Source organism: Mastigoproctus giganteus, chromosome 1, assembly GCF_048544385.1.
Source record: "Mastigoproctus giganteus isolate SK-2022 chromosome 1, ASM4854438v1, whole genome shotgun sequence".
Taxonomy (NCBI): Eukaryota; Metazoa; Arthropoda; class Arachnida; order Uropygi; family Thelyphonidae; genus Mastigoproctus; species Mastigoproctus giganteus.
The window spans coordinates 165,860,731-165,888,578 of record NC_143575.1 but is presented as its reverse complement, the minus strand read 5'-3'; the positions used below and the strand labels follow the sequence as shown (position 1 = coordinate 165,888,578).

The 27,848-nt window shown below is 35.7% G+C and overlaps 1 protein-coding gene across 6 annotated transcripts in view; it reads right to left on the bottom strand.

Moving 5' to 3' along the window:
- LOC150091241 (RNA-binding motif, single-stranded-interacting protein 2-like) overlaps nt 1–27,848 on the bottom strand; it is a 662,097-nt gene that overhangs the window by 296,980 nt on the left and 337,269 nt on the right. For all 6 annotated transcript variants that reach the window (XM_090374864.1, XM_090374859.1, XM_090374866.1 and 3 more), the window contains one exon: nt 4,780–4,838. In XM_090374864.1, the coding sequence (XP_090230990.1) occupies nt 4,780–4,838 (59 nt within the window). The remainder of the gene's footprint in view (nt 1–4,779; nt 4,839–27,848) is intronic.

Below are 27,848 nucleotides of genomic sequence, written 5' to 3'. Positions count from 1 at the left end.
GCAGCTGTAGAGACAGTTCGACAAGCTCTACTTACAGCGAGAAGGAAGAATCTTTGTGCTTGAGTAAGATATTTTTGAACAAGGGAGTTACTGATTCTGTATCCCCAGGCCCCAGCCGCATAACACACAATTGGTATAAATATACAAGGGTAGTATAATTTAATGGAAGATTTCTTTACACCAAAAGTACTCCTGGTAATCTTAATAATTTTATAGGTCATAGCTTTTATTTTCTGAAGTACATATTTTGCCTGTTAATTGAAATTAAGACGGTCATCAAAATAAATTCCTAAGTATTTATGCTGCCGAGTGCTCCTAATCATTTCTCCATTCAACTTAATCACAGGTGGTCTATTCACATCAAGAGAGCCTTTTAGCAACATTTGTTTTGTTTTATTAGTAGAAATTTGAAGTTTATGTGTTTGACACCAGATATCCAAGTCCTCTAGAACTTCATTTGCTCTGCACTCTAGCTCCCGGCGGGAATTACCAAAAATCAGAATAGCAAGGTCGTCTGCATAAGCTATCTGAAGGATGTTGTCTCGATCAACCGAGAGCCACCCATCAAGGACCATGGTAAATGAACAATCTGTGCTAGGTGCTAATGTGCCATTAGTAATTGCAAAAGCTTCAGCATCTCGACCTGCTGGGTCAGTGTGACTAGAAAACGGAAGCCAGCTGGAGTTGTGAACATTAAAATCACCAAGGAAAATTACCTCACTGTTAGGAAAGTTGGACTGGAGAAAGTCAGGTTGCAAAGAGAGGAAGTCAAAAAGCTCCAAGTGATTAGTGGAGTTGGAAGAACGGTAGAGACAACAGATGGATTTCACCCAATGAGGTAGAGAGATTTTAAGCCAGAGAAGATCAAAGAGAGTATATTCCAAATTGCCAAGTGTCTAACAGGGAATATCAGAACTGACATATGCAAAAGTACCACCTTTGAGGCGAAAGGAATCATACAGCGAATAATTTGGGCATCTGAGATGAGCAGTAGTTGAATCAACCTGATCAACTGAGATTCTGTCAGAAAAAGTACATGGGGTTTGGCAGACTGCAAGTGGAAATGGACATCATTGAGATTAGAATTGAGACCATGTATATTTGTGAAATGAATTAAGAAGTGCTTGGGAGGTTTAGATCTTTTCGCAGATAAGCTTGCACTATTAGTTTGACAATTCCTGGTGTATTCAATAGTAAGAAAAAGTGGGTGGGACATGCTGTATGAAGTAATGAAATTTTTGGATATAGCATACACATCTTTAGAATATATCCAGATCCTTGACAGTGTGGCCTCAACAATGCCCCCCCCCCATACACACTACTCGGACTCCCTCCAGTCACTATCTGGCAGAGTAGAGGTAGCAAGATTATACACTAGCTGATCCGGAAGCCTCCTAGAGAGTTACCAATAGGTTCGGTCCGGTGTACTAACTAGCGGCCGGCCTGCGAACACCTTTTTAGAGCTGTACCCCCGAAATGTAAGGAATATTGGATCTCGCCACGACGTTCATCATAACTTCAAAAATCATCAATCATACTGCATGATGGAAGAGATAGGGAAGGTTTTTGACCGAACTTAGCTCTAGAGACTAAATGTGGGTTCCACCACTTCAAGCCTCCAATTAGCAAAGTGGTGGTATTTCACCGGTTGATGAGAGTCATCTACCATTTAGAAATTAAACCATGCAAACCATTAAGCATCTCTCATATTGTGGAGTTATACTTCATAACCGGGTTGTGACTATTGTAATAACAGGGTACCTGCCCACCCAAGTGATGCTAACAAGCTTCGAAAAGGTGCCATTTGGGTGGAGGTATCCGCCGAGAATAAGTGGACATTACTCTTTTCCACTGGTGAAGTTACTTATTCAAAGTAGTGCAATACCTCGGCAACTCATTGTAAAGATATTCACAATGAGTTGTGAATACCTTCTTTAGTGCATTATCCATGCCTGAACAACCTTTTTTAAATAAATGTTTTCCATGTTAAATTTTTTTTTCATTGTTAAGGATCATTGTTATGTATAGGTACATTTTTTTTAGAACCTATAGTACTTAGTACGGTGCATAGGTTGAAAAGGTGAAAGAAGGTACTTGTTGACATTAGACTTGAACTTCTGCAGATTGTAATTTTCAGAAAATACATATGAAGGAAGGTTGTTCCAGAAAACAGAAGTTGGATGAATAAATGAGGAAGAAGAAAAGTTGGTTCTGTGGAATTGAACTTGGACAGTAAAAGGATGTTGACTGGTGGCAGCACGTGTTTGGACTGCTTTGAAAGAGAGAGCGGGAATTATAGATGCCAATTCAGAAGAACAGTGTCCATGCAAGTAACTATAGAAAAGGCATGTAACAGAAAGTCTATGGGACAGAGAGTGGAGAGACTCTGTTACAGATGAGACATTAATTAACCTAACTGCCCTCTTTTGAATGGAATCCAGAGGCCTGCAAGAGGTTTTGGGGACACTGCCCCAGATGTAGGAACAATATTCCATGGTAGGGAAGATTTGTGATTTCAACAGAGTTTGGATGAAAAGTAACGGCAAGAGTGAAAGAGAAAACCTAATTTTTTATATGTAGAGGAAGCAATGTTTGTAATGTGCTTTATGCCAAGAGGAATTAGAAGTCAGAGCAATCCCCAAGATCTTGACTAGAAATCAGTGTCAACAAAGATAAGCACAGGAGTAGAAGAATCATTTTTGCGAGATATAAGATAGTGCTGACTTTTTAGAAGGATTGAAATTAAGTTTTCTTTGCCCCCACTGAAGAATTATCTGAAGATCTGCATTTAAGGAATTAGTAGTGGATATTCGAGAAGTTAAACTGTTTGAGCAGGTCAGGGTTTCTCAAACTGGAAGGTTGAAAGCATTGTGCTATCATCAGCAAAACTATGGAAAGGATTTCCAGTCAATGGAAGAAGGCCATTAATATACAAGAGGGAAAGAGTGGGGGAAAGAACTGAACCTTGGGAAACATCAGCAATAGTGAAGAAGTTAGAAGACAGAGAGCAGTCTACCCTCACTCACAGTGAGCGGTCAGAGAGAAAACTGGATACCAAATTACAAAGGACAGCTGGCAAACCATAGGATGGAAGCTTATTTAGAAGACCTTTATGTCAAACACGATCAAAAGCCCCAGAAATGTCAAGAGAAATGGCTTGAGTTTCTCCAAACTTTTCCACTGAATTTGTCTATAGATGGGTAACATAAGCCAGATTATATCACCAGTGGAACGACACTGATGGAATCCATACTGGCGATTGTTGATCAGATGAAAGATTTCTAGATCGTTTTAAGAGTTGGTAGTTAATTGATTTCTCTTTGGAAAGAGTAGAAGTAATTGCAATGGGATGATAATTGGATGGGAGGGATTTGTCACCCTTTTTAGGAACTGGCTGGATATGGGCAAATTTCCAAGCAGAAGGAAAAACACCTTTGGAATAAGAAAGTGAAACAAGACGACACAAAACAGCAGTAAATTCAGGGATACAGGTTTTGAGAACAAGTGGAGAAATACCATCAGGACCTGGAGCTTTTGTAACATCAGATTCATCAAAACGATCAACATACTTTTGACGGAAAAACCACAGAATTATTTGAATGGAGTGTACTGGGAATGGGTTGAGGTGATTATCACCTCAACCCATTCCCAGTATACCCCAAGATTATCAATACAGGAGTTGGAATAAAAATAGGATGCTAGCAGGTCAGCTTTATCTTTGGCTAATGTGGCAACAGGACCATCTGGTTTTGAAAGAGGTGAGAACAGAGATGGGTAAAAACTGCCTCTAATAGATTTCGAAAGAGACCTGGATGCTCGGCTACCATTTAGACAAGAAGCAATTTTCTACTCTTAGCCTGTTCTAGTTTGTACTGATTAATAACAGCTTTACAAAGTATAAATAACACTTGATAATAATTTTTATTATTATGCAATGTCACTAATAAAAACGTTGTACCGGAAATATTTTATAATAAAAAATCAGTACTATTATACGATTTCGGAAAATATAGGCTTAGGGGTTCAGGATAAAAATATTACGTTGAAAGGGGTTCGCGAGTCAAAAAAGGTTGCGAACCACTGCTTTATAGCAATATACAATGTAGCGTTAAATATGTGCATTGGTAATGTGAATAACAAGAGTGAATACTTACATCACTAATTTACACATTTTACTCTACACTACACTGTGTAAAATATGTACAGGTTGATATGAGTTATTTGCATGCTGCACATTGCAATAAAATTATTGATTATTCAGCAGTATGTTCAGCAGCTTTACTAGAACCTTGATCTCTTGCAAACCTCAGTATGATAGTGATCAGAGCGCCATTAAAGATGCATTGCAGCAAATTTAATGGAGCCTTGCTCACTAGCATGAATAAATGATTTTATCGTAGTCTCAACAGTGTAACTAATAACAATATATCTTTAAAAGATTCTTTTCAACATGAAGAATTTGTGAGGTTCTTGCAAAAAAATGGCCTCAGTGTTACTCGATGAATAATCATCACTTTTTTGTTTCCCCTTCAAAAAAATAAGTACAATACTATTTGTCTGTAATTCAACAGTCTCCCTACCCAGTGGCTATTAGAACAGCATTGCTATCTGACTGATAGGAGGCCAGCCATCCATCTGTGATAATCCTGATAACTGAATAGTGATTAATTTCATTAAATAAGAAATACAAATAACACAATCTAATTGAACAAAACAGATTATTAAAGATAAATACATGCAAACACAGGAATATATCTAGTTAATATATTAATTTCTTACCTTTACATTTGTTTGTGTTTTTGTCCAGTATTGCTTTTGTGGATATAATTTGTCCATATCTATGATTAAAAAAAAAAGTTTTGGTTAAATAAAGTTTAAGTTTTATATATATATTTTAACATAAATATTAAAGAAATACTGGGGAAAAGTAAATGTATGAGATAAGAAAATACTGATTTAGGAAACAGGTCACAACTCAAATGAAATATTTCCCCTTTTGGCTTCACTCAAAAAAAAAAAAAACCATTCTAATAGAATCAATAGTGCTTACTAGCAATAGCTGCATGATATTTAATATCTTAAAGCATTTAAAATAGTCTTAATTGTTATCATTGCCGTTTTATTGATACAGAACTACATTGCATGTGTGTATGCACGTGCACACACAAATACAAAGTTCAAAGGACCTAAATTTTCACGTTTTGTAATAACGGGGTCCCCCAAAAGTGTCAAAAGTTTACCTGTTTTTTTTTGGTGCATACTCTTTATCTAAGAATAATAATAAATAATAATAATATCAAAAATAAATTTAAAAAATAAAATAATAAAAATAAAATAAAAACAAAAGCCTTGTCTAACAATAGTAATAGGAATAACATATTTTTTAAAGATTTTATTTGATTTGTAAGATAAACTAAGAGAAAAGCAATATTAATGGAAATGAAAATAATGTACAGTATATATTTTGATATATACAATATTTTAGTATCATAGTAAAAAGAATTACTATCTTAATATAAAAGGAGGTATACAAACCATTAACTTTTTAATAAATTAATCTAACTTAAAGAAAGAATCCAATGTTGTTGCACATTTTTGTCCTATATGCATTTTTAACTACAGCACAGCTGTTATCAAATGCAATAGTTTTTTTTTATCAACATTATTGCAGGCCAACACATTCTCTATTATGTTCAATGCATTCTGGGCATCTCTTTTAGATGGCAGTGTGCACACTTTTTCACTTTCCCTGTCACTGGTAACAAAAACTATGTTTTGTTTAGTACCCAGCAGCTCTTCTGGTATTGGCATTGCAGTGGTAGCAAATTCATCATCCATCTTCGGCAACAAAATCCGTATGCTCCTTCAAATTCCTCCATTCCTCACTGTTGCTATCACATTGGTCTGCTGGATCATGTTTTTCATGATGTTCTCTCCAAAGAAGTGATTATTATATTTGATGTAATATTTTCCCAAGCAATAACAAGATTACAGACAACATCCAAGGCATTCCAATTTGGCTGCAAATTGTTCCCTCCTTCTATGTTGCGGATCAAGTACCTTATCAGGCAGTCTCTATATGCTCACTTGAGGTTATAAATAATGCTTTCATCCAGTGATTGCATTAAACTGGTGGTATTTGGAGGGGGGGGTAAAAACAACAGCTGTATATTTGTCAACTTAAGTGTCTTGGCAGAATGTGCTGCACAATGGTCTAAAATCATCAAAATGTTCCTTTTTTCTGAAGCCATTCTTCTATCCAATTTTGATCTCAAGCACTTCTATTGGCCTTATAATCACAGGGAAGTTGGTTAACTGTTTTAAAACATCTTGACTTGGGAAACTTACCAATCACAAGCGGGCATAGTTTTGTATTGCCATCTGAATTGCAGCATAACAGAACAGTGAGTCTTCGTTTACTTAACTTTTACTATGACAAGGCTCTCCTAGAAAAGCAAATGTTTTGTTTGGCAGCAAATTAGAAAATAAACCTGTCTCGTCAAGATTAAAAATATCCTTTGCCTCATATTTTTCAAAGATGGACCGTACAGAACACAACTAGTCTATAGCCTTTTCTTTGTCTACTAATCCAGACTTGACGCAAACATTTTGCAAAACCAAGGTTATTCCTGTCTTTAAATCTTTGGAGCCAGCCACTGCTGCATTTGAAGTCACTAATTCCATGTTGCTGAGCTAGATAATTTGTACTTTCTTGCAAAATCAGTCCTGATATTGGCAAATTAGATACACACATTTGTTGGTACCACTGAAAAAGTTTTGTTTCAAGCTCCTCATGTTTGGAACCATGAATTCGTTTCCTGTTTGTTTTTTTTAATCGCTGCTCCAGTATCGAGCACTTCAAAGTTTTCTTCATTTTTCAGTATTGTAGATAAAGTAGGTAAAGGGATGTTGTATTCCTTTGCAAAGTCCGTTTTAATTTGCTCCATCCTATCAGCCTCTTGTATAATTTTCGGTTTAATTTCCAGGCTTAAATCTGTCAGTCTACGTTTTGTTGCCATAACACTGCTAGATATGATTTAATATAAACAAATTTTAAATTAATTTAAAGACGAGTTCTTTAAATCCAAAAAAGCTCAGATAAAATGGCACAAAAAATAGATTGCTGTATACGATAGCAAAAGACTCTTTGAACTGGGGTAACAATTGCAACTGACCTTATTCCCATGTAGAGCGAGGGAGTGCATAGAAACAACTTAGAAAAACTTTTTATTCTTTTGTTAATTAACAGCTCATCCTTCAGAAAGACAACTTTTTACTTTGTCGAGTTTTACGTAACTCGGGAATGGCTAATAATATGTTGTTACTATATTATTATTATTGACAATATCTGAATTCAGTGCGATACTTATTAACCTTTGACCATTTTCACACATTCTTATTAGTTTAATTTTCTGATCCAAATCAATTGCTTTCCTTTCTTGGTAGATTTACTAGTACCAGTTTCACTTATTCTCTTAGTCGGCACCATGATAACTGGGAAGAACTTCACAAGGTTAAGGTGAAAACTTACTATTATCACTCCGCGCATGCTCACATTTTACTAAGGCGCATTTCTGGAGGTCACTGTCATAAAACAATTTGCACTTTCCGTGTTATTGGGCTTTTCTGTTCGTGCATCTAATTATAAAGGGATAGTAAACTCGATCTTATTGCATTTGCGAAAATACCAACAGCTGGAATTCTGTGTATTTTTACATTATTATGGTGAAATGTGTGTGGCCTTCACTGAAATCTTCAGTCACATAAAAAAAAACCATAAAAAAATTATAAGAATCTCCTCTTCTTTCCTGTTTTTTTGCTTGTTACTCAGTATCTCACTTGAGCAATTTGGGCGTGCCGTGATTGTCATTATTGACTGCTTATTATTATTATTTTTTTTGTTTTAAATTTTACAATCCTAAAAAAAATAAAAATAATAAAAAATGAGTAAAAAAAAATTTACGTAACTCCGTAGTTGCATAAGTCAGGGACTTATTGTTTTGAAATATGTTGAGCAATCTTCGTAAAAAATAATGGCGATAGATAAAAAAAAAAAAACTTACTACCTACTACTCACGTGTTCAATACGATGCTTTCCTTTATTTTTTACGACGTCAATTTTAAATCGAATAGCTTCTCTTTATTTTTTATGATGTTGCGTATGATTTGGTCACCAACATTATAATCGTTCATTATCCCATCCCCATAACCCTAATTTTAACGGATGCACTAATTTCAAGTCTTTGTTTTAATGAAAACAACTCTTTTGCGTTTACCCATCATTTTCACGATTTCTAAACAAAAAAAAAAAAAAAAAAAAAAACAAATATATATATATATATATATTTTTTTTTTTTTTTTACTATAAAAGAAATTGACATCCCTGACATAAATAACGAAACAAAATTTGTCCTTTTGCTGTGCGACCAAACACAACAATCAACGCAATGCACTAAAACAAATTACACATTTGTGTTTTCCTTTCTTTCTTTTTTTTTTTTTAATTCAGCAGCGTGTGTGAAGACAGCGGGGTTGCAATATAATGTGTACATTAATCTCCCAATGATGACTTATAACGTCGCTTTTTGTTGCTTATTTCCAACTTGCAAAACATCTGTTTATACCTATTCTAGTTATTACTTGAATTTTATGATTTTTGGTCGGTTTTTTTTTTATTTTTATTATTATTATTATTTTTTTTTTTATTTGGAGTCCTGAAGTGTCCCGGTTAATCGAGAGTCTGCTGTATTTATTTCTCACGGGGGTGAAAAAGAATTTTATAACACATATTAACCGAATTTTGTATTAAATTAATACATTTACACAGAAAAGCCTATCCTTTCAAGGGGAATGGTACGTGCTTCGTATGAATGAGTACTTTGTATAAACTGAGTTTGTATTAACGCGATTTTACTGTAATTCTATTTACATGCTTGTGAGTCATTGTAAAACGTGGTAAGGATTTTTTCCTGGAATTTCTTCTTTTATATCACAGGACTTGCACTTTTTATGTAATTTGGCATTTGATTATTTTGCAAATTTGTATATAGAGTCACTTCACTGGTGTTTACAGGCGCCTCCGTAGCCAGGTGGGAAGGAGCAGTAGTGCATATCACATGCTTCTTGATTAGACCGGGGTTTGAGCCATCACCACCAAATACTGAGGATGCGGAAAGGTCAGGGAATGACCACCGCATATCTCAGAGCAATATGGCCTTAGTTTCTAATGCACCTAAAAACCAAAACAACAACAGGTGTTTACATGTCTTATGTGCCACAGAACAGCATTCGTAAATTGATAAGGCTTTCTCATTTATGAGAAATGCTTGTCCCAGATCGTTTTATCATTTGATGTTCTATCCATACATTCAGAAGCCACTTCATCTCCTCAACTTCCTTTGGCTGTGATATCACAGATTTGCAAGCACTCAGGCTTCTTACAGCAATAAATAAAGCTAGTTTTAATTGTTTTGGCATTGTCTTGAATGGTGCATAACAAGACTCTTATTCTGTTGTATGAACAATGTCACATAAACAATGACATTGTTCATGCCACATGAATGAGTCTACATTATGCACCATTAGAGAAGCAACAGGAAAGTTTTTCAAATGAAATGAGTGTTTTTAATTTGATCCACTACATTACATGAACAATGCAAATGAAATGAGTGTTTTTAATTTGATCCACTAAGTTACATGAACAATGTGACACTGTTCATAAAATAGGAATAAAAGAATCCTTTCATTACAATCAAAACGCTTTAAAACATCTGATTTGATTACCACCAACAATTTGATTATCAGAATGCTTCTTGTAAACATTCTTGTCACTTTGTCCTCCCATATTTATGTGTAACACAGAAAATTTGCAAAAAAAAAAAAAAAAATAAATAAATAAATAAAATAAAATAATAAGTCGGTTATTTGGGACACATCAGGACTAGTGCATTTTGGGCTGATTAAGCGGCTGCCCCAATTATGCAAAGTTTCACGTAAATAGTTAGAAACACAGCTTTACGACTGATTTTCTGTAGGATCACATCACATTACGTTGGGCTCACCATAATAAAGTACCATTCACTATATGACATGTAGTAAGCACCGGTCATTGTGATCACGTTTGTGAATTAAAGTTTAATTCTATTAAAAGGGATTCTAATTAGCGAAAAAAAAATAAAATAAAATAGGAGGAATATTATCCACAAGCTATAAAAGTAAAGATATATTGTATTAAGTACAAATTTAGACTTTATTACATTACCAATTAAAAAATTAAATGATACGTGAAAATCGGAAGAATATTTTCCACAGGTTAGCAAAATAAAAATAAATTTACGCTTACGTCCATAGCTTAATTAATATGTACTGTAATATGTACATACTAACTAGTTGACATATTTTCACTGACATTTGTGGGTGGAGGTTAAAATTTAAAACAGTAAAAAAGATAAGCAATCAATAACAAAGAACACAGCACACAAAAATTGCAAACACGATTTGCACAAGTGAGAACGGAATAACAAGTTATGAAGCGTAACAAATAGGAATGAAGAGCAGATTCTGAAAATTAATTTTTTTATATGATTGAAGCACAAACAGAAAAAAGCCGAATAAACTGGGCTAATTGTTTTTATTGTTTTATGGTTGTGACCTAAAGAAATCTGACCGAACCACGTGTAATGGTCGGAGACAATCGTAGGGTAATCTTGAGTGCTGCTGTCTCCTGCCCCGATTAAACGGCATGTTGTCCCAATTAAGCGACGTAAACCCTGGCTATTTTCTCGATTGGGTTCTGTTCTATAAGATTTGTCCCCAAATAAACAGCTGCCCCGATTAACCGGTGGCCCAAATAACCGAAACTCACTGTATATGAAATTTCCAGTGTACCACTCAACAAGCACTTCACAACAAAACACGTGAGTCAACTGAACATGTGGTGTCGACGCACACTGCGAAACAATGTTGGGAAAGAAATTGCATAAAAGCCAACACACATACGCAAAAGTTAACATTTTACAAACAGCATTCAAATAATCATAAATTGCATTACAGCCAATTCATGTTGATGAAACGTGCCTAATAGCAGAGACAACTATATTTTAATTTTTGTAACCTGCATGTTTACCAGTCATATCAGCCAACCATCATAAGTAGCAGAGCTTTATCAGCAACTCATCTAATTGAAGAGCATAGCATAGACCTTTGACTTTTTTATTTTTTTATTTTTAGTAAAGTTGTTGATGGATATCTTCAGTCATTATACTTATGCAATTCAAAACTATCATTAAAAACGAGTTTGTATTTATTATTCTAGCATCTGCATCTCCCAAAAGTGTACAGCTGGTATCTAGCATGCAAGACATAATTAAATCTTCAATGGTGAAATTTTCCTGTGACTTTGCAATGCATAATGATATTAAATATTGAAGCTTTAAGAACCAACTCAATTCCAACTCACATATTCTGAATCAGCATTTTCTGAATTTTTGATTTAGCCTCCTTTCTTTTAAAAATTTTGATTTTCATATTCTGATATTGCTGGTGCCTGGTTTCCAAATACCTTTTTAGTTTTGCATGAGCCAGAGCACTATTAGTCAGTATGAAGGGTCATATTTACGATGTTCTGCATTCTTTTTGGTTCTGGCAAAAATGTGCTACATTGTAGAAAAACAATAGCATTCACAATTACATCACTTGCTGATGGTAATGCTTCCAGATTGGTATTTTCGCACACTTCAGATTTTGCAAGAAAGAAATGTAATTTACTTTGCTTACTCATATCAATGAGAAATATTATTTTAATAAATTTATATTGGCAAAGGCATATGATGTGGCGCCTCCGTAGCCAGGTGAGCAGGAGCAGCAGTGTGTAGCACATGTTTCTTGATTAGACTGGGGTTCAAGCCCGTGACCACCAAATACACAGGATGCGGAAAAGTCAGGGAATGACCACCACATATCTCCGGAGCAATATGGCCTTAGTTGCTAATGCTCCTAAAAACCAAATAACAACAGCAGCAGAATATGATGTAAGAAAGCAAGCTTATATAGAATCAGCCAAAAAAAGATCACTTCCCATTTCATCCATCCATTTGCTCCAAACGTTTGTCCAGTTCAACCTTGAATTTATTTAAACTCTCAACTTCCAACAACAACATATGGAAAGTTTGTTCCAGCAATCAACTACCCGCTGGATTATATACTACACATGCAACCAATGACTTGACCAACTTATTCATAAAAAACAATTAATGAACTAACTAACAACTGATGCCTATTCTCATAATCACTGAAAAGCAACATTCAGTGTTATAAATTTAAGCAAGTGTTACTGCCATGTGATAAGAGCTTTTGAACTAAACTTTTTACGGAGCAATATTTGAAATTTTAAACCGAAACTAATTTAATAATATTATTATGAGTATATTTTATTATATAACGTCTCACCAAAAATATCCTTCAATAATTTATGTTTAAGTGATATTTACAAATATTTTCTCAGGCCTTCACAGAACCCCTATAAATTATTCACAGCACCTCAGAGTTCTGTGGAACACAGTTTAAGAAACACTAATTTATGTAGTGTTTGCCTCTTTGGTAATGGCAGCCTTGCATTTCAGCTTCCCTTCATATGCATTTAGTTCTTCTCTTTATTTTACACCTATTGTTGGCTCTGGTCTGCAATTTATAATTGCAGCAATGCTCAAAATCCAATCCTCTAATATTGTAAAGTTTCCAGCAAAGGATATCCTTCTTTGGTCACCATTGCACCCAATGTTTTTACCACTTAACTACAAAAGAAGCTGCCTACCAATTACAGAGGGTGTCATGCAGAGATGAGACAAAGGTATTGGAAAAAGAAACATTCATAAGGTATACCCAGAAATTTTATAAATTCGATTTAAGAATTGAGTTTTTCACTCCTGTTATCTGTTCCAATCAAAGCTTTACTGTCTATCGGCAACAGACATATTGGGAATAGCTGGAGAAACTGCTATTCGAAAGCTCTTCCAAACTTGTTTCCAATTCACTGGGCAAACTTTCTTCAAAGGAGATTTTCTGGACAGAATATCAGAAATTTGAAAACAATGAATTTGAACAAATATGCTTACTGAGAAATTTGACTATCTTTTAACTGAAACTGTGGAATGAAACTACCAAAGATTGTTTATATACTCAATATTGTAGCATATTTTCTCAGGCCTTCACAGAACCCCTACGAATTATTTACAGAACCTCAGAGTTCCGTGGAATACAGTTGAAGAAACACTAATTTATGTAGTGTTTGCCTCTTTGGTAATGGCAGCCTTGCATTTCAGCTTCCCTTCATATGCATTTAGTTCTTCTCTTTATTTTACACCTATTGTCGGCTCTGGTCTGCAATTCATAATTGCAGCAATGCTCAAAATCAAATCCTCTAACATTGTGAAGTTTCCAGCAAAGGATATTCTTCTTTGGTCACCATTGCACCCAATGTTTTTACCACTTAAATACAAAAGAAGCTGCCTACCAATCACACAGGGTGTCAAGCAAAGATGAGACAATGGTATTCGAAAAAGAAACATTCATAAGGTATACCCGGAAATTTTATAAAGTCCATTTAACAATTGACTTTTTCACTCCTGTTATCTGTTTCTGTGTGTTTAAATTATTAAAAGAATTAAAGTCAGGTGGGGTCTTGACCTTATTGGAATACTCATTTCAAATAATAACAAATGTTAAATCTCAATTTGATAAATTTGAATCTGGGATCGTCGATTTTCATTCCAGCTATCCATGTTAAGTATATAATTAATGTTTACTTCCACCCCCCCCAACCATTTAGAAACTTATAGTCTCTCATGAATTGTGTTTCGTGTCTTAGGGATGGCCAAAATTGTAATTAGTATTAATATTCATAGTGGCAAACGATGCAAGAAAGCAAGCTTAAAGAGCATCAGCAAAAAAAAAAAAAAAAAAAAACACATTTCACCTTTGATCCCCTCTAATAATTTACTAGTTATTTCTTGATTTAATTCAAACTATCCACTTCCAAGACAATGGACAGAAGCTTGTTCTAACAATCAACCACCCATTGGCTAAAGGCAATCTTCCATATGTCTATTCTACAAACATCGGTCCTCAATTTGAATTTATGCTCCCTCATGTGCACAGTCTGAGCAAGAGGAAGAATTCATTGGGAAGAGCAATGAGTTTGCTCAATCTATTCAGAGCCTTACGCAGCTCAATCGGATAACTTCGTAGTGCTTCATCTCCAGATGCTGGAATTTTCATAACTAAAGCCTTTCTTCATAAGATCACCCTTTTGTTCCCCTCACCAATCTTGTTGCTCTTCTCTGTACACATTTCAACAGCTCTACATTCTTCATAAAATGAGGCCTCCAGGCCCATATGCAGACCTTAAGATGTGGCATAAACACTGCTTTATACAATACAATAATCACTTCCATATCCCTGCTAGCAAAATTCCTGTATATCACTGACAAAACCCCATGAGCTCTCCTGGCAGCTTGTCTGCACTGCTCTGACGAAAAGTGCAGACAGACTGCCAGGACAGCCCATGGGGTTTTCTCATTATATAAGACTGCAGAATTACCCCCAGGTCCTTTTCATTTTCCACTATCCTGATTGTAGTACCATGCAGTTCATACATTACTCTGAGATTACTTATATGCACTACCTAGCATTTGTAAAGGTAAGGTACTCGAGCCCATCTGCCTAATTTTTCTAAATCTTGCATCAGCAGCATACCTTTATAACTGTCATTAACCACCCTGCCAAACTTTATCTTCTGCAGACTTGGACATTAGGCCTGATACACCCTCATCAATATCATTAATGAATACAAAAAAAAAAACAAAAAAACAATGGGCCTAGCAACAAACTCTGTGGGACTCCACTAATAACATTAGTCCATGAAGAGCAGTGTCCACTAAGAACCACTCCATCATCTGCCACTGAACCATTTCTTTACCATAGCAGTGATATCAAAATTATTTTTTGCATCCAGTACCTTTGTCAATGCATCACAATATCCAATCAAATTGGTCAGACAAGGTCTCCTTTAACTAGTGTCGTAACTAGAAAAATTGGGCCCCAATGCAAAGTTTAGTTTGGGTCCCCCCTGAAAACATTTGTTTTGGTAAAAATAAAAAATTCTTAAAAACTGCCCTGGAAGCAGCAGTTATGCTAATACCATTTAACCTGTATTCAGTGCAGCTTCGCTTGTGCTATACAGCTAAGTAACAATAAACATGCTTTGTGGGGAAAAAATTATTATTCGTAGACACAGTAAATTTTATTATAAGCATGCCTCTAAAAATCTTACATTTTTACGGAATTAAATTTTTTTTTTTCTGTTTTGGGAAGGAGAGCAGTGGGCCCTTAAGCACCACATTAGCTTTGTTTCCCTTTGATTCCTCTTTGTGAATTGGGGATGCCTTCGCACATATCCAGTCCACAGGGCCTCCCCTGAATCCAAATAAAAATCCTAATCTCTCCTAAATGCAATAATCAAATTCTATACATCCTATTTCCAAATACTGATTGTTATGCTACTATGACTTTTGACCCAATCTTCTACCATACTATCTTCACGTTTAACATTGAAAATTCAATCATCCTTTCCCCTCTTCTAATAAAGGGGCAATCATAACGGATTGGAAAAATGACAATGTACCGTCGATACATAAAGGTAGTTCTAAGAGTGTAGCGAGAAATTACTTGCCAGTCAGTCTAACTTCATTACTAGGGAAAGAATTCACTTTTGATTATTGGCTGGATTTAGGGAATAGTTTTGGAATAGATTTAGGGAATATTCTTTATTTAGATTTCAGCAAAGCATTTGACTCAGTCCCACATCGTCAGTTACTTTATAAGCTGGAATAGCAATCTGGTTTCAGCTTATAAAATCACAGAGAAAAATCCTTAAATGAATAGCAAGATGGCTTTTGGGCCAGAGACAGAGGGTTTTGATAAATGGCTATTCCTCAGATTGGGTTAATCTAAGAAGTGGGTTTTCCCCAAGGATCAGTATTGGTACCAGTTGTTGCTTTTGATTTTCTTAAATGACACTGATGTCTAAATTTGCAGTTGATGCCAAGATCAGTAGAACAGTTAATGATCACTGCCTTCAGAGTGACCTAGATAGACTTCAGGGATGGTCAGAAAAGTGGCTTTAATTCAGCAAAATGTAAGGTCTTACAACTAGAGAACAGCAACGCCAAAATAACTAATACACTTAGTGGATCTGAACTAAAGTCAGAGGAGGAAGAAAAGGAACTTGGGAGTTATTATTATATGGTCAGATATGAAATTCTCCGAGTATTGTAGACAGCTGCAAGGAAGGCCCATGGTGTTCTACCAATGATTTATCAAACATTTTCTAGTAGAGATAAGAACATTGTAATTCCATTATATAAGGCTTTATTAGACCACACTTGGAATAGTATATTCAAGAAGGGAGAACACCTTAAAAAAAAAAAACATCAAACTTCCTGTAAGGGTCCAGAGATGGGTAACTAGCTTAGTGAGTTTGGGAAAGAGGATATCCACATGAGTAAACACTTCGAATATGTGGGTTGCACAGCTTAGCAACCTTAGAAGAGACTGGAATGAGGTGTTTAAGACTCTGAGAGGCAAAAGTAAAACGAATGAAGGCGAAATTTTCATGGTTATAAGATATAAATTAAATAGTTTCATAGATATAAATTAAAGTTTCCGGGGAAGGGCTATTTAGAGTGGAATGCAGGAAGTTTTATTTAAGCCAGTGAGATATATATATTATAAATTACTCCAATAAGTTATCTACATGGGTGGTTGAGGTTAGCAGTTCAGGGAATTTCGAAGGCCAGATGGATAGTTACTTGCAGGAAGAGGGAAATAGGAAATACTTAGGTTGTATATTTCCTGTTATTTTATTAATTTTTCATTTATTTAAGTTCATTATTATTATTTTACTGTTTTTTTTTTTTTTTTGTTTTTTTTTTTGTATTTTTTAATGGCTGGTGCAGCATAAGCAATAAGCTCCTTCAAATTGCAGTCTGGAGACTATGCACCTACTACTTGAGGTGATCTAATTGAGCTGTATAAGGCCTTAAATGGTTTGAGCAAGCTCAATACTGATGGGATTCTTCCTCTTGATCAGATTACTCACCTGAGGGGACATAAATTCAAATTGAGAAAAGACAATTGTAGAACAGAGGTGCAGAAATTTGCCTCTAGCCAGTGGGTGGTTATAGTTGGAACACACTTTCACCTGTTGTAGTGGAGGCCAACTACCTAAATAAGTTCAAGACAGAACTAGACAAACATTTGGAGAGAATGGATGGTTTTTTTTTTTTTTTTTGGCTGATGCTATATAAGCTTACGTTCTTGCATCATATGCCTCTACTAATACATGTACAGTCTTATGTGCAGCATCATCAAAAGATTTTCTGAAACCTAAGTAAATAACATTTAGAAAATTTAAGTACATGGCGTGTGTGCATGTACTGACCAGAACTTGTGGATTTGGTCACTCACACAAGACTTTTATGGATTTATTGGATGACTGTTTTCTACAGCAGTATATTAATGAGATAACAAGAGGAGGAAATATTCTTGATCTCATTATTGGCAGTGATTCTTGATGAATTAACAATATGCAGAGAAAAAGACCACTTAGTGGCATGATCATAGTGTACCTCTGTGGAATTTCATTAAAGACAACTACTGTCAAGGGTAAAGGAAGGCCTTTTGCTTTCATAAGGGTGATTACAGTGATCTCCCACAGTTTTCAATTTCTATGCAGGGCGATCTAAAGATGAGGTTACCAACGGCAAATTCTAAATAGGAATCATTCGGCGAATTAATTACAAAAGCTTTTCATATCAACAAAGAAACACTGTTCATGGAATAGATCTAGATTTCAGATGAAAGGATGAGAATTGTTGTTATTTGGTTTTTAGGAGCATTAGCAACTAAGGCCATATTGCTCTGGGGATATGCGGTGGTCATTTTCTGACCTTTCCACATCCTCTGTATTTGGTGGTCACGGGCTCGAACCCTGGTCTGATCAAGAAGTGTGTGCTACGCACTGCTGCCCCTGCCCACCAGGCTACAAAGGCGCCATGAGAATTGTAGCAGAGAAGAAAAATGTATGGGTTGCATATAAAGTATCAGAAGATACAAAAGTCTATCATAGATATGAAGTAGTCAGCAATAAAATCATAAAGGAAGTTAACTAGCTAAAGCAGATTAGAAGAAGCCTCTGGCAAAGAATGCAAAGAAAAACAGCAAACACTTCTTTTCTTATATCAGCAATAAATACAAGGAAGGGGTTGAAACGAGGGCTTGAATCTAGGGAATTTGGAGCCCGGATGCCAATCACAATTTGACTCCCCCTGCAAAAATATTTATATATTTTGTTGTAATTTTATTCATATAATGATAATTAAAAACAAAAGTAAAAGAATTATAATTATTGACAATGAAATTTACATAGTCACAACTAATAAAAAGTATAAATTAAAAATTAATTTGAAAAGAAACAATGGAGTAAAGGTTATACATACAAAAGTATTATGTTTATACATATAATTTACATAAAGAAAAATACAATATCACAGTAAAAAACTAAATGATGTTTATTCTTCTTGATTTTCTTATTAAAAAAACATTGACAATTCCACAAATATTGAAACTGGTAACAATATCTTTTACAATACTAGTGAGACTCAAATTTGTTAACCTTTCTTGCATCATTGCTGATCTTAAATAGTTCTATACCATTTTTAATTTGGAAAAATGTGCAATTTTTCAAAATTAAACATCACAGCAGTGGCCTGTGGTCATTTCCACAGGCTGTTGCACATCCTACACAGGTAGTTGTCTCTTAACCTAGCTTGTTTTATATACAGACCCAGGGTAAGATCAAGCAGTGCTGTCTTTCTAAGCAGATTAGCTCCTCCGTGAAATACCATTCATAAACAAAATAAATGAATGAGTCCTGCACAATTTCCTAGAAAGGTACTGCAAACAGCGTTTCTGGAAATTTTTTGACCAAATACAGCCATGTAAAAAAGGCTGGAGTCCACCTGGAACCCATGCGAGTACTGAATGGTTAATTTATGTAGTAAATTTTGGAGTAGACAAGCATTATGCACACATCAACAAAAGTTCAGTAACATGTTTATATTCAAAAAAATATGACATACAGTATTTAAAATTTTCTTCATACATCTAAGTTTCAGGATTTCAGGCACCCCCTGAATGTTGGCACCCAGCTGCAGTGCACCCATGGCTGAATCACATTGGACACAATGTCAGTGGTTTCATTGTTGATGATTCTGCTCAGACAACTGACAAACTGAATAGGTATCTTGCATCCACATTCATACAAGGAATTTTTTAGCAAATGAGATGCCAAAAGTATAGCAAACTGTAATGGCAATAACTGATGCTGTGAAAACTAAAAGGAAAGTGGAAGAGAAATTGTTGAACAACAATGGAAGAACGTGATAAAGCTGCCTGGGGTGGATGAGAAGTAGCTAATAATATTAAACAAAACCTTAACCATAATTATGAGAGCATTTTTGGATTCAGAGAAAGTCCCGATAGACTGAAAATGTGCAAACGTAACTCCATTTCAAAAAGGGATACCAAAAGGAGACATGAGTAATTATAGACCTGTTAGCTTAACTTCTAGTCCAGAGAAAATAATGGAGTCACTGGTTAAAGAAGTAATATAAGACCATCTAGACAGGGATAAAATTATAGGGGGAATCTAAACAAACCTGACTGCATATGATGATATAGTAATAAATGAACTGGAAAAAAAAAAAAATTTGATATCATATCATCATCATCATCAGCCATTTTCAATCCACTGCAGGATGAAGGCCTCTCCAGCAACTTTCCAGTTCCTTCTGTTTTGAGCACTGGACATCCATTTACTACCCACAAACTCATGAATTTCATCTATCCATCTCCGCCTTTGTCTTCCAGGTTTTCTTCTAGCTCCTCTTGGATACCATTCTGTTATTTTCTTAGTCCATCTGTCATCATGTCTTCGAGCTATGTGTCCTGCCCAAGACCATTTTAGTTCTTTAGTTTTGATAAGAATGTCCTTTACTTGAGTTTGTTGCCTAATCCATGTGTTTCTCTTCTTATCTAACAGTCTTATTCCCAATATGATTCGTTCCATTCTTCGCTGTGTAGTTCTCAGCTTCTCTTCCATTCTTTTGGTGAGTGCCCAAGTTTCACTTCCATAAGTCATGATGGGGAGTATACATTGGTCCATTATTTTACGTTTCAGACAAACTGGGATATTGCTCTTCAGTATGTGACTATATTTCCTGAATGCTATCCATCCAAAATTTATTCTTCTCTTGACTTCCAGCCATTTATCATTATTACAGCTAATAACTTGTCCCAGATAAGTATATGACTCCACCTTTTCAATTACTGCTCCTTCAATCATTATTTCCCTTTCTGTGGCATACTTGTTCATCATTACTTTTGTTTTAGCCATATTCATCTTTAGTCCAAAATCCTTACTAGCTGTGCATAACTGATTAAGATTTTCCTCTAATTCTTTGGGATCATGGCTTATGACCACAATGTCATCTGCAAATCGTAAATGGTTTAGGTACTCTCCATTCACATTGACTCGTTTGTTTGTTTGTTTGTTATTTGGTTTTTAGGAGCATTAGCAACTAAGGCCATATTGCTCCGGGATATGCGGTGGTCATTCCCTGGCCTTTCCACATCCTCCATATTTGGTGGTGACGGGCTCGAACCCCGGTCTAATCAAGAAGAGTGTGCTATGCACTGCTGCTCCTTCCCACCTGGCTACGGAGGCGCCTCACATTGACTCCTTTCTGCGACCAGTCTAATCTTCTGAAAGCTTCCTCAAGGGCAGCAGTAAACAGCTTCGGAGATATTGTGTCTCCTTGTCGAACTCCTTTCTCAATTTTAAATTTCCTACTGTCTTTGTCTAGTCTAATAAAGGAGGTAGCACTCTCGTATATTTTCTTCAAAATCATAATATATGGGGTATCAATGCCTTGTCTTTCCAGTGCCCGAAACATTGCCTTATGCTGTATGGAGTCAAATGCCTTTTCATAATCCACAAATGCCAGGCATAATGGTGTTTTATATTCATTTGCTTTCTCCATTAGCTGTGATATTACATGAAGGTGATCCATAGTTGAGAATCCTGTCCTAAAGCCAGCTTGCTCTTTCGGTTGATTCTCATCCAGTATTCTTTCTAATCTGTTAGTAATGACCCTTGTGAACAACTTGTAGATGTGGGATAACAAGCTAATTGGTCTATAATTTCCAATTTCTGATTTATCTCCTTTCTTATGCAGCAAAACTATGATTGCATTATTCCACTGCTTAGGCGTCACACCTTTTCTAATGCACTTTGTGAAGAGCCTTGCCAGTTTTTGTGTTATGTCTCTTCCTCCCAATTTTAACAACTCTACAGTAACTTCATCTTCCCCCGGGGCTTTCTGATTCTTCATTTTCTTCAATGCATGCTCTACCTCATCAGGAAGAATATTGGGTATGTCGTATGTGTTGCTACTTTGCAATCCATCTTCCCCACTGCTGGCATCATTCCCCTGCTCCTTGTATAATTCTCTATAGTAGTCTTCTGCTATTTGAATTATGCCTTCTCTGCTGTTTATAAGTACACCATCACTATTCTTCAGTTTAAGTATCATTTGTCTTTCTGTATTACTGCTCATGGCTGCTGATTTAAATCCTTTGTTTTCCCTTAATGCTTGTTCTACTTTTCTTGTGTTAAATCTTCTTATGTCCTCTCTGAGTCTCTTTCTAATGGCTTTGCATAACTCAGTATACTCAATTTTCTCCCTGTCAGTGTTTTTCTTGCTCTTCATTTGTCGTCTTTGGTTCATCATGACAAGTGTTTCTTGACTAATTTTTTCTTCTTTGGATTTCTGTTTCCCTATAGGTTTCTTGGGCTTTATCACTTTCAGAAAGTTGTAATATTCCTCGTCGATATCTTGGTCCTGAGAAGTCTGCAGAAGCTCAAACTTGTTCTTAACTTCCAGTACATACTGCTTTTTCTCCTCCTCTGTTATTTCAAAGACCTTTGTATTATTTACTCGAGTCAGTTTTTTCCTTTCCTTTCCTACATCTATATCAAGTGTACATCTTACCATTCTGTGATCACTTCCAACATTTACCTTATTCAGGACGGTAACATCATTCACAATATATCTTCTGTTAGTGAGGATGAAGTCGATTTCATTAGTAGTTAATCCATTTGGACTCTTCCATGTCCACTTTCTGTTCACCCTTTTCTTGAAAAAAGTGTTCATTACTGACAGTCCTTGAGATTCTGCAAATTCCACAAGTCTTTCACCTCTTTCATTTCTTTCACCAATTCCAAAATTTCCTATAGTTCCCCTTTCTGTGCTGTTTTGTCTTTTTCCAACCTTAGCATTGAAGTCTCCCATAATAATAGTGTAGTGGGTTTTCTGCTCATCTAGAAGACTCAATTTCAGTGTACATTTCTTCAACCTCTTCATCATCATGGCTCGATGTTGGTGCATAAATCATTATAATCTTTAGCTTGTATATCATATACTAGAATTTAAAGAAAAGCTTCTGATACTGTTGCACATAAAACACTGCTGTGCGAAGAGGAGCAGTGTGGCATTAGGGGAAAATACTGCTAATGGATAAAGGGATGGTTGAGTGGAGAAAACAATGACAATTAATGGACACTGTTCTTTGTAGACTATTCTTATTAGTGGAGTTCCCCAGGGTTCAGTGTTGGGCCCATAGTTTTTTCTATATTTATTAATGATATTGATGAAGGTTTATCATGCTTAATGACAAAAATAAAGGTAAGCTACTGCAGCAAGATCTAAAGAAAGATTAGGCAGATGGACTGAGAAATGGCAATTGAAGTTTACCACCAAAAAAAGCAGGGTACTGCCTGTAGGTAGCAATAATCCTAGAGCAACATATCAACTGTATGGTACTACACTCAAGATAGTGGAATATAAAAAAAAAAGATCTGGGATGATTATGCTGATTCTGGGGTTATTTGTTGCTTCTCTTAATATAATTGGATAGATTCCATCTGCCTCCATGTTCCTTCGTCATATGTGATTATACAGTCACATATGATGTTCTCTGCACACAGGCAAACGAAAAAGAAATGTGGGTAAATGTGCAGGCAGATATGAAGTTCTCTGCACACAGGAAGATGTAAATCAAGGAAGGACAGTTTCAGGACAGATGTGGAGATTTCCCTTCTGCCATCGGAGAGTTGATTGTAAGAATAAACTTGCATCTGCTGTTGTGGAAGTGGGTGGTCTGAACAAGTGCAAGGAAGAACTGCACAAATAATTGGAGGGGATGAACATGTAACGTGGGAAGGTGTATTCCCCCCATCCGTGGCTGATGCTTTACAGGCTTCCTTTCTTGCAACATTTCCCGCTACTAATACTAAACTCTAAATTATTTTTCCTATACAGTTCCAGTTCCTTTGCTACTCTGTCACAGTATACAATAAGATCAGCTAATAGTTAGCTGACATCTTTTGCTGCTTCTCTTAATATAATTGCATAGATTCCATCTGCCTCTATGTTCCTTGTTTATATTTAGCTCCAAATACTGATTATAATGGTTGTATATGCCAATTCCTTTTAGATAGAAGACTTTTCAGCTTTATTTTATTTATCCAGGAGTAACGAGATAGTGGTAAATTCTGTGGAGTGAATATCCATAGGCTAGACACTCCACTACAAACTTCTGAAGTCATCAAAAAAAACTTTATTCCAGGTTGAGAATATATTGCCAGGAAAACTCACTAAAGAAAGGGTTACTATCTATAAAGATTGTTACACTTTTTTATTATTATTAAGAGTTTTATTGTTTTTAATTTATATATTTATTTATTTCAACAAGGTTACTCTCTGTTTCAAACCAATTTGAAATCTCTTCACAGAGACCACTCTAATAAACCCAAATCCTCAGTGGTCAACAGCACAATTGGGTCATAAACTGTCCTGTGAATGAGAACAGGCTTACATCAGAAAAACACTACCACCAAATCTAAAAAAATGAAATCTGTAAGAACACTCATATGACAGGACTGTTAAAGCATGCTGTGTATTTGGTTTAAAACAATTAGTGATTATAAAAAAATAAAAAATGCAACTAACAGGATTTCAAAATTTAAACAAAAATCACCATTTAAAATTCAGTCCAGGAATTTTAAATGATTTATTAATCCAGGAATGACTGTCCTCAGTCATTCCTGGATTAATACTAAGCTTCTGAGGAGTATAAGCATTGTGTAAGCACTGGAGCAGAGAGGGATTTCCCTCCGCCCATGACACTAAGAAAAAAAATTACGTTTGTACAGAAATACTTTTATACATTAATTTAGTAATAGCATTTGCCATATATTGCAAGGAAGCCAGCTTGCAGTATATGGTAAATGGCAAAATATGGCAATATTTTTTTTTTAGCAGTGCAGGAAAAGCCTGCACTGCTAAAATAAAAAAAATAAAATAAATAAAATAAAATAACCAAGCAGATAAGAAAACAAATTTTATTCTTCCCTCCTCACACAGGTATACTTCAAACTTTCAGCCTCAACTACATGCGAGGGCAGCTTGTTCCATCTATCAACGATTCGCTGGCTAAAAGAAAATTTCCAAAATCAAATCTAAACCTCAAACCCTAAATTCGAACTTATAACCTCCACTTCTGGAATTCTTTAGAACATTAAGAATTCCACCTTCATTCATTTTACTAATCTCTCTCTCAGAGCACCTGATTCAGCTCAATCAGGTCCTCTGAGGTGCCTAGTTGCCAAGCTCTGTAGTCCACATAATCAGAATCTTTCCTCACATAGTCGTTCTACTGCCAATCTCACCATTCGAGTTGCCCATCTTTGGACCCTTTCAAGAAACTTGATGTCTTTTTCCAGATGAGGTCTCCATACTTGAACACAGTATGTGGTCTTACAATTGCATTATACAGTAGGATTATGAGTTATCCATCCATCCAGTTATATTAAATCCATCTTTTATTTATTTATTTATATTTTTTTTTGTCCTCGTCTTTTTCCCATTATATATGAGGTCAGCGTTTTTACTGTTTTGGCATGAAATCTTTTTACGGCTGGATGCCCTTCCTGACGCCAACCCTTTATCCGGGCTGGGGATATGCGGTGGTCATTCCTGACCTTTCCGCATCCTCCGTATTTGGTGGTCACGGGCTCGACCCCGGTCTAATCAGGAAGCGTGTGCTATGCACTGCTGCTCCTGCCCACCTGGCTACGGAGGCGCCTATATTAAATCCATATATACAGTTATATTAAAGAAGGCAGCAAAGGAAGTAAGCAAACCCTTAGCCATAATTATGAGAGCTTCCTTGGACTCAGGGGAGGTACCCATGGAAGGGAGATGTGCAAATGTGACCCCAATCCACAAAGGAGGATCAAACAGAGGCACAGGTAATTAATTTTATAGCTCGGACACAGCATGGGTTTGTTAAGGGGAAGTCTTGCCTGACCAATTTGATTGGATACTATGATGTGGTCACAAAGGAACTTGATGCAAAGAATAATTTTGATATCATATATTTCAATCTTAGAAAGGCTTTTGATACTGTTGCACATGGAAGATTGCTGCACAAATTGCAGCAGTGTGGCACTGGGAAGCAAATTGCTGCTATGGATAAAGGGATGGTTGAGTGGGAGAAGACAGAGGGTGGTAATCAATGGACACTGCTCTTTGTAAATTAATGTTATTAGTGGAGTACCCCAGAGTTCAGTGGTAGTCCACATAATCAGTGTGGGGTATATTGTTGTTTTCTATATTTATTAATGATGTTGAGTAATTGTGCTGGATATGAAGTTTTCTGAGCAGTGCAGGCAATCTTCAAGACCGTCTGCACAACTCAGAAATGTGTCTTGTCAATGATAGACAGGAATTTTTCTAGCAGTGATAAGGAGGTGATTATCCCCTTGTATAAGACATTTGTCGGGCCACACCTTGTGTACTGTATACAGGTCTGGAGGCGTCATTTTAAGAAGGACATAGAGCTGTTGGAACGAGCACAGAGAAGGGAACAAGTTTAGTGAAGAGAACAAAGGGTTGCTCTTACGAAGAAAGACTTAAGTTTTGCAAATTACAGTATCTGAAGACTAGGCAACTGCAAGGTGATCTGATTGAGGTGTATAAAGCCTTGAATGGTTTGAGCATGCTCAATGCAGATGGGATTCTTTCTCTTACTCAGAATAATCACCTGAGAGGGCAAAAATTCAAACTGAGGAAAGACAGTTGTAGAATAGAAGTATGAAAGTTTGCCTTTAGCCAGCAGGTGGTTGATTGCTGGAACAAACTTCCATCCATTATTGTAGAAATTGATAGCTTAAATAGATTCAAGCCAGAACTAGACAAACATTTGGAGCGCGTGGACAGGTGAAATAAGAGTGTGGGGTTTTTTTTTTTTTTTTTTTGGCTGAAACTATACAAGCTTGCTTTCTTGCATCATGTGCCTTTCTAATGCTAATGACCTCTATCTCTACAGGACACCATGGGCTTTCTTCACTGCCTGTTTATACTGATAAGAACTTTGTATCTTCCCATATTCTAACTCCGAGATCCCTTTCCTCCTCCACTGTATTTAATTCAACCCCACCAAATGTACAATTTACTTGTCGGTTTATTTATTTATTCTGCACTGGCTAAAAGAAAAAAAAAAAAAATCCAAGTATATTTAAAAAAGAAAAAAGAAAAAAAAAAAAAAAAAAAGAAATTATATGCTTCCCTTCTCACACAGTACAATTAAAAATTAGAACAATTTGTCCATATTCTGACTTATTTGCTTAATATTAAAATGAAATTATTTTACAAATTTAAAAAAAAAAAAAAATGTAAAATATCAGAAAACAAATTGGAAAGAGAATTTAAAAAAAAAAAAAACACAAAAAATTGTTTTTCTATTTCATCTTTTCTTTCTGTCTTCATTTTTCATAACACTACTTTCTACCTTTATTTATATATCACCCTACATAATTTCATCATTTTCAAGATCTAAATTCCTGAGAATTTCAGCTTTTGTAAGCCAAAATCTGATAGGATTAACTCCGATAAAATCTGACGGCATAAGATCCTCCTCATCCAATTTTAAAATTTATTTTTGTGCTAATATCTATTATGTTTAAAATTACTCAAACACAGATAAAAGATGGCAACACTTACTGAAAAAATATATGATATAATTTGAAATGACCTTGAAAACACACGCATGCATGCACAGTTATCCCATTAATATTTTGGATACCATTCCTTTAACAGTTGGTCATACACCACATGTCAGACAACATTAAATATGGTCAAAGAACTTGACTGAGTTAACAGGGTGCCACATAAGTAATCAATCTTCAATGTGACACTTCAATGGCACTTAAGATCCGTAGGACAACAAATGGCGATATGATCTGCAAATGGAAGTGGACTGGTGCTGAAACTATCAATCCAAAAAAAGCTCCGAAGCTGATACAAGAACATAACAGGAGATTCCTATAAAGAGTTGTCTATGCAGAATGCAGATTGACATTGACTCAGAACACACACAGTCAGTGAGGCAATTGAGATACATGTCAGCACAGTATGGTGTACAGGACACTAAATAATGGGGTAACCACATTTGTGCAGCCATACACAACCCACTAATCACGCCAACCAATGGCAGATGCCATCTTGCTTGGTGTAAAACCCGCTGTTCTTGCAACATGAACCAATGGAAAGATGCGCTTTGGAGTGATGAGTCATGGTACATGATCTATCATGTCTGACAGTAGTGTC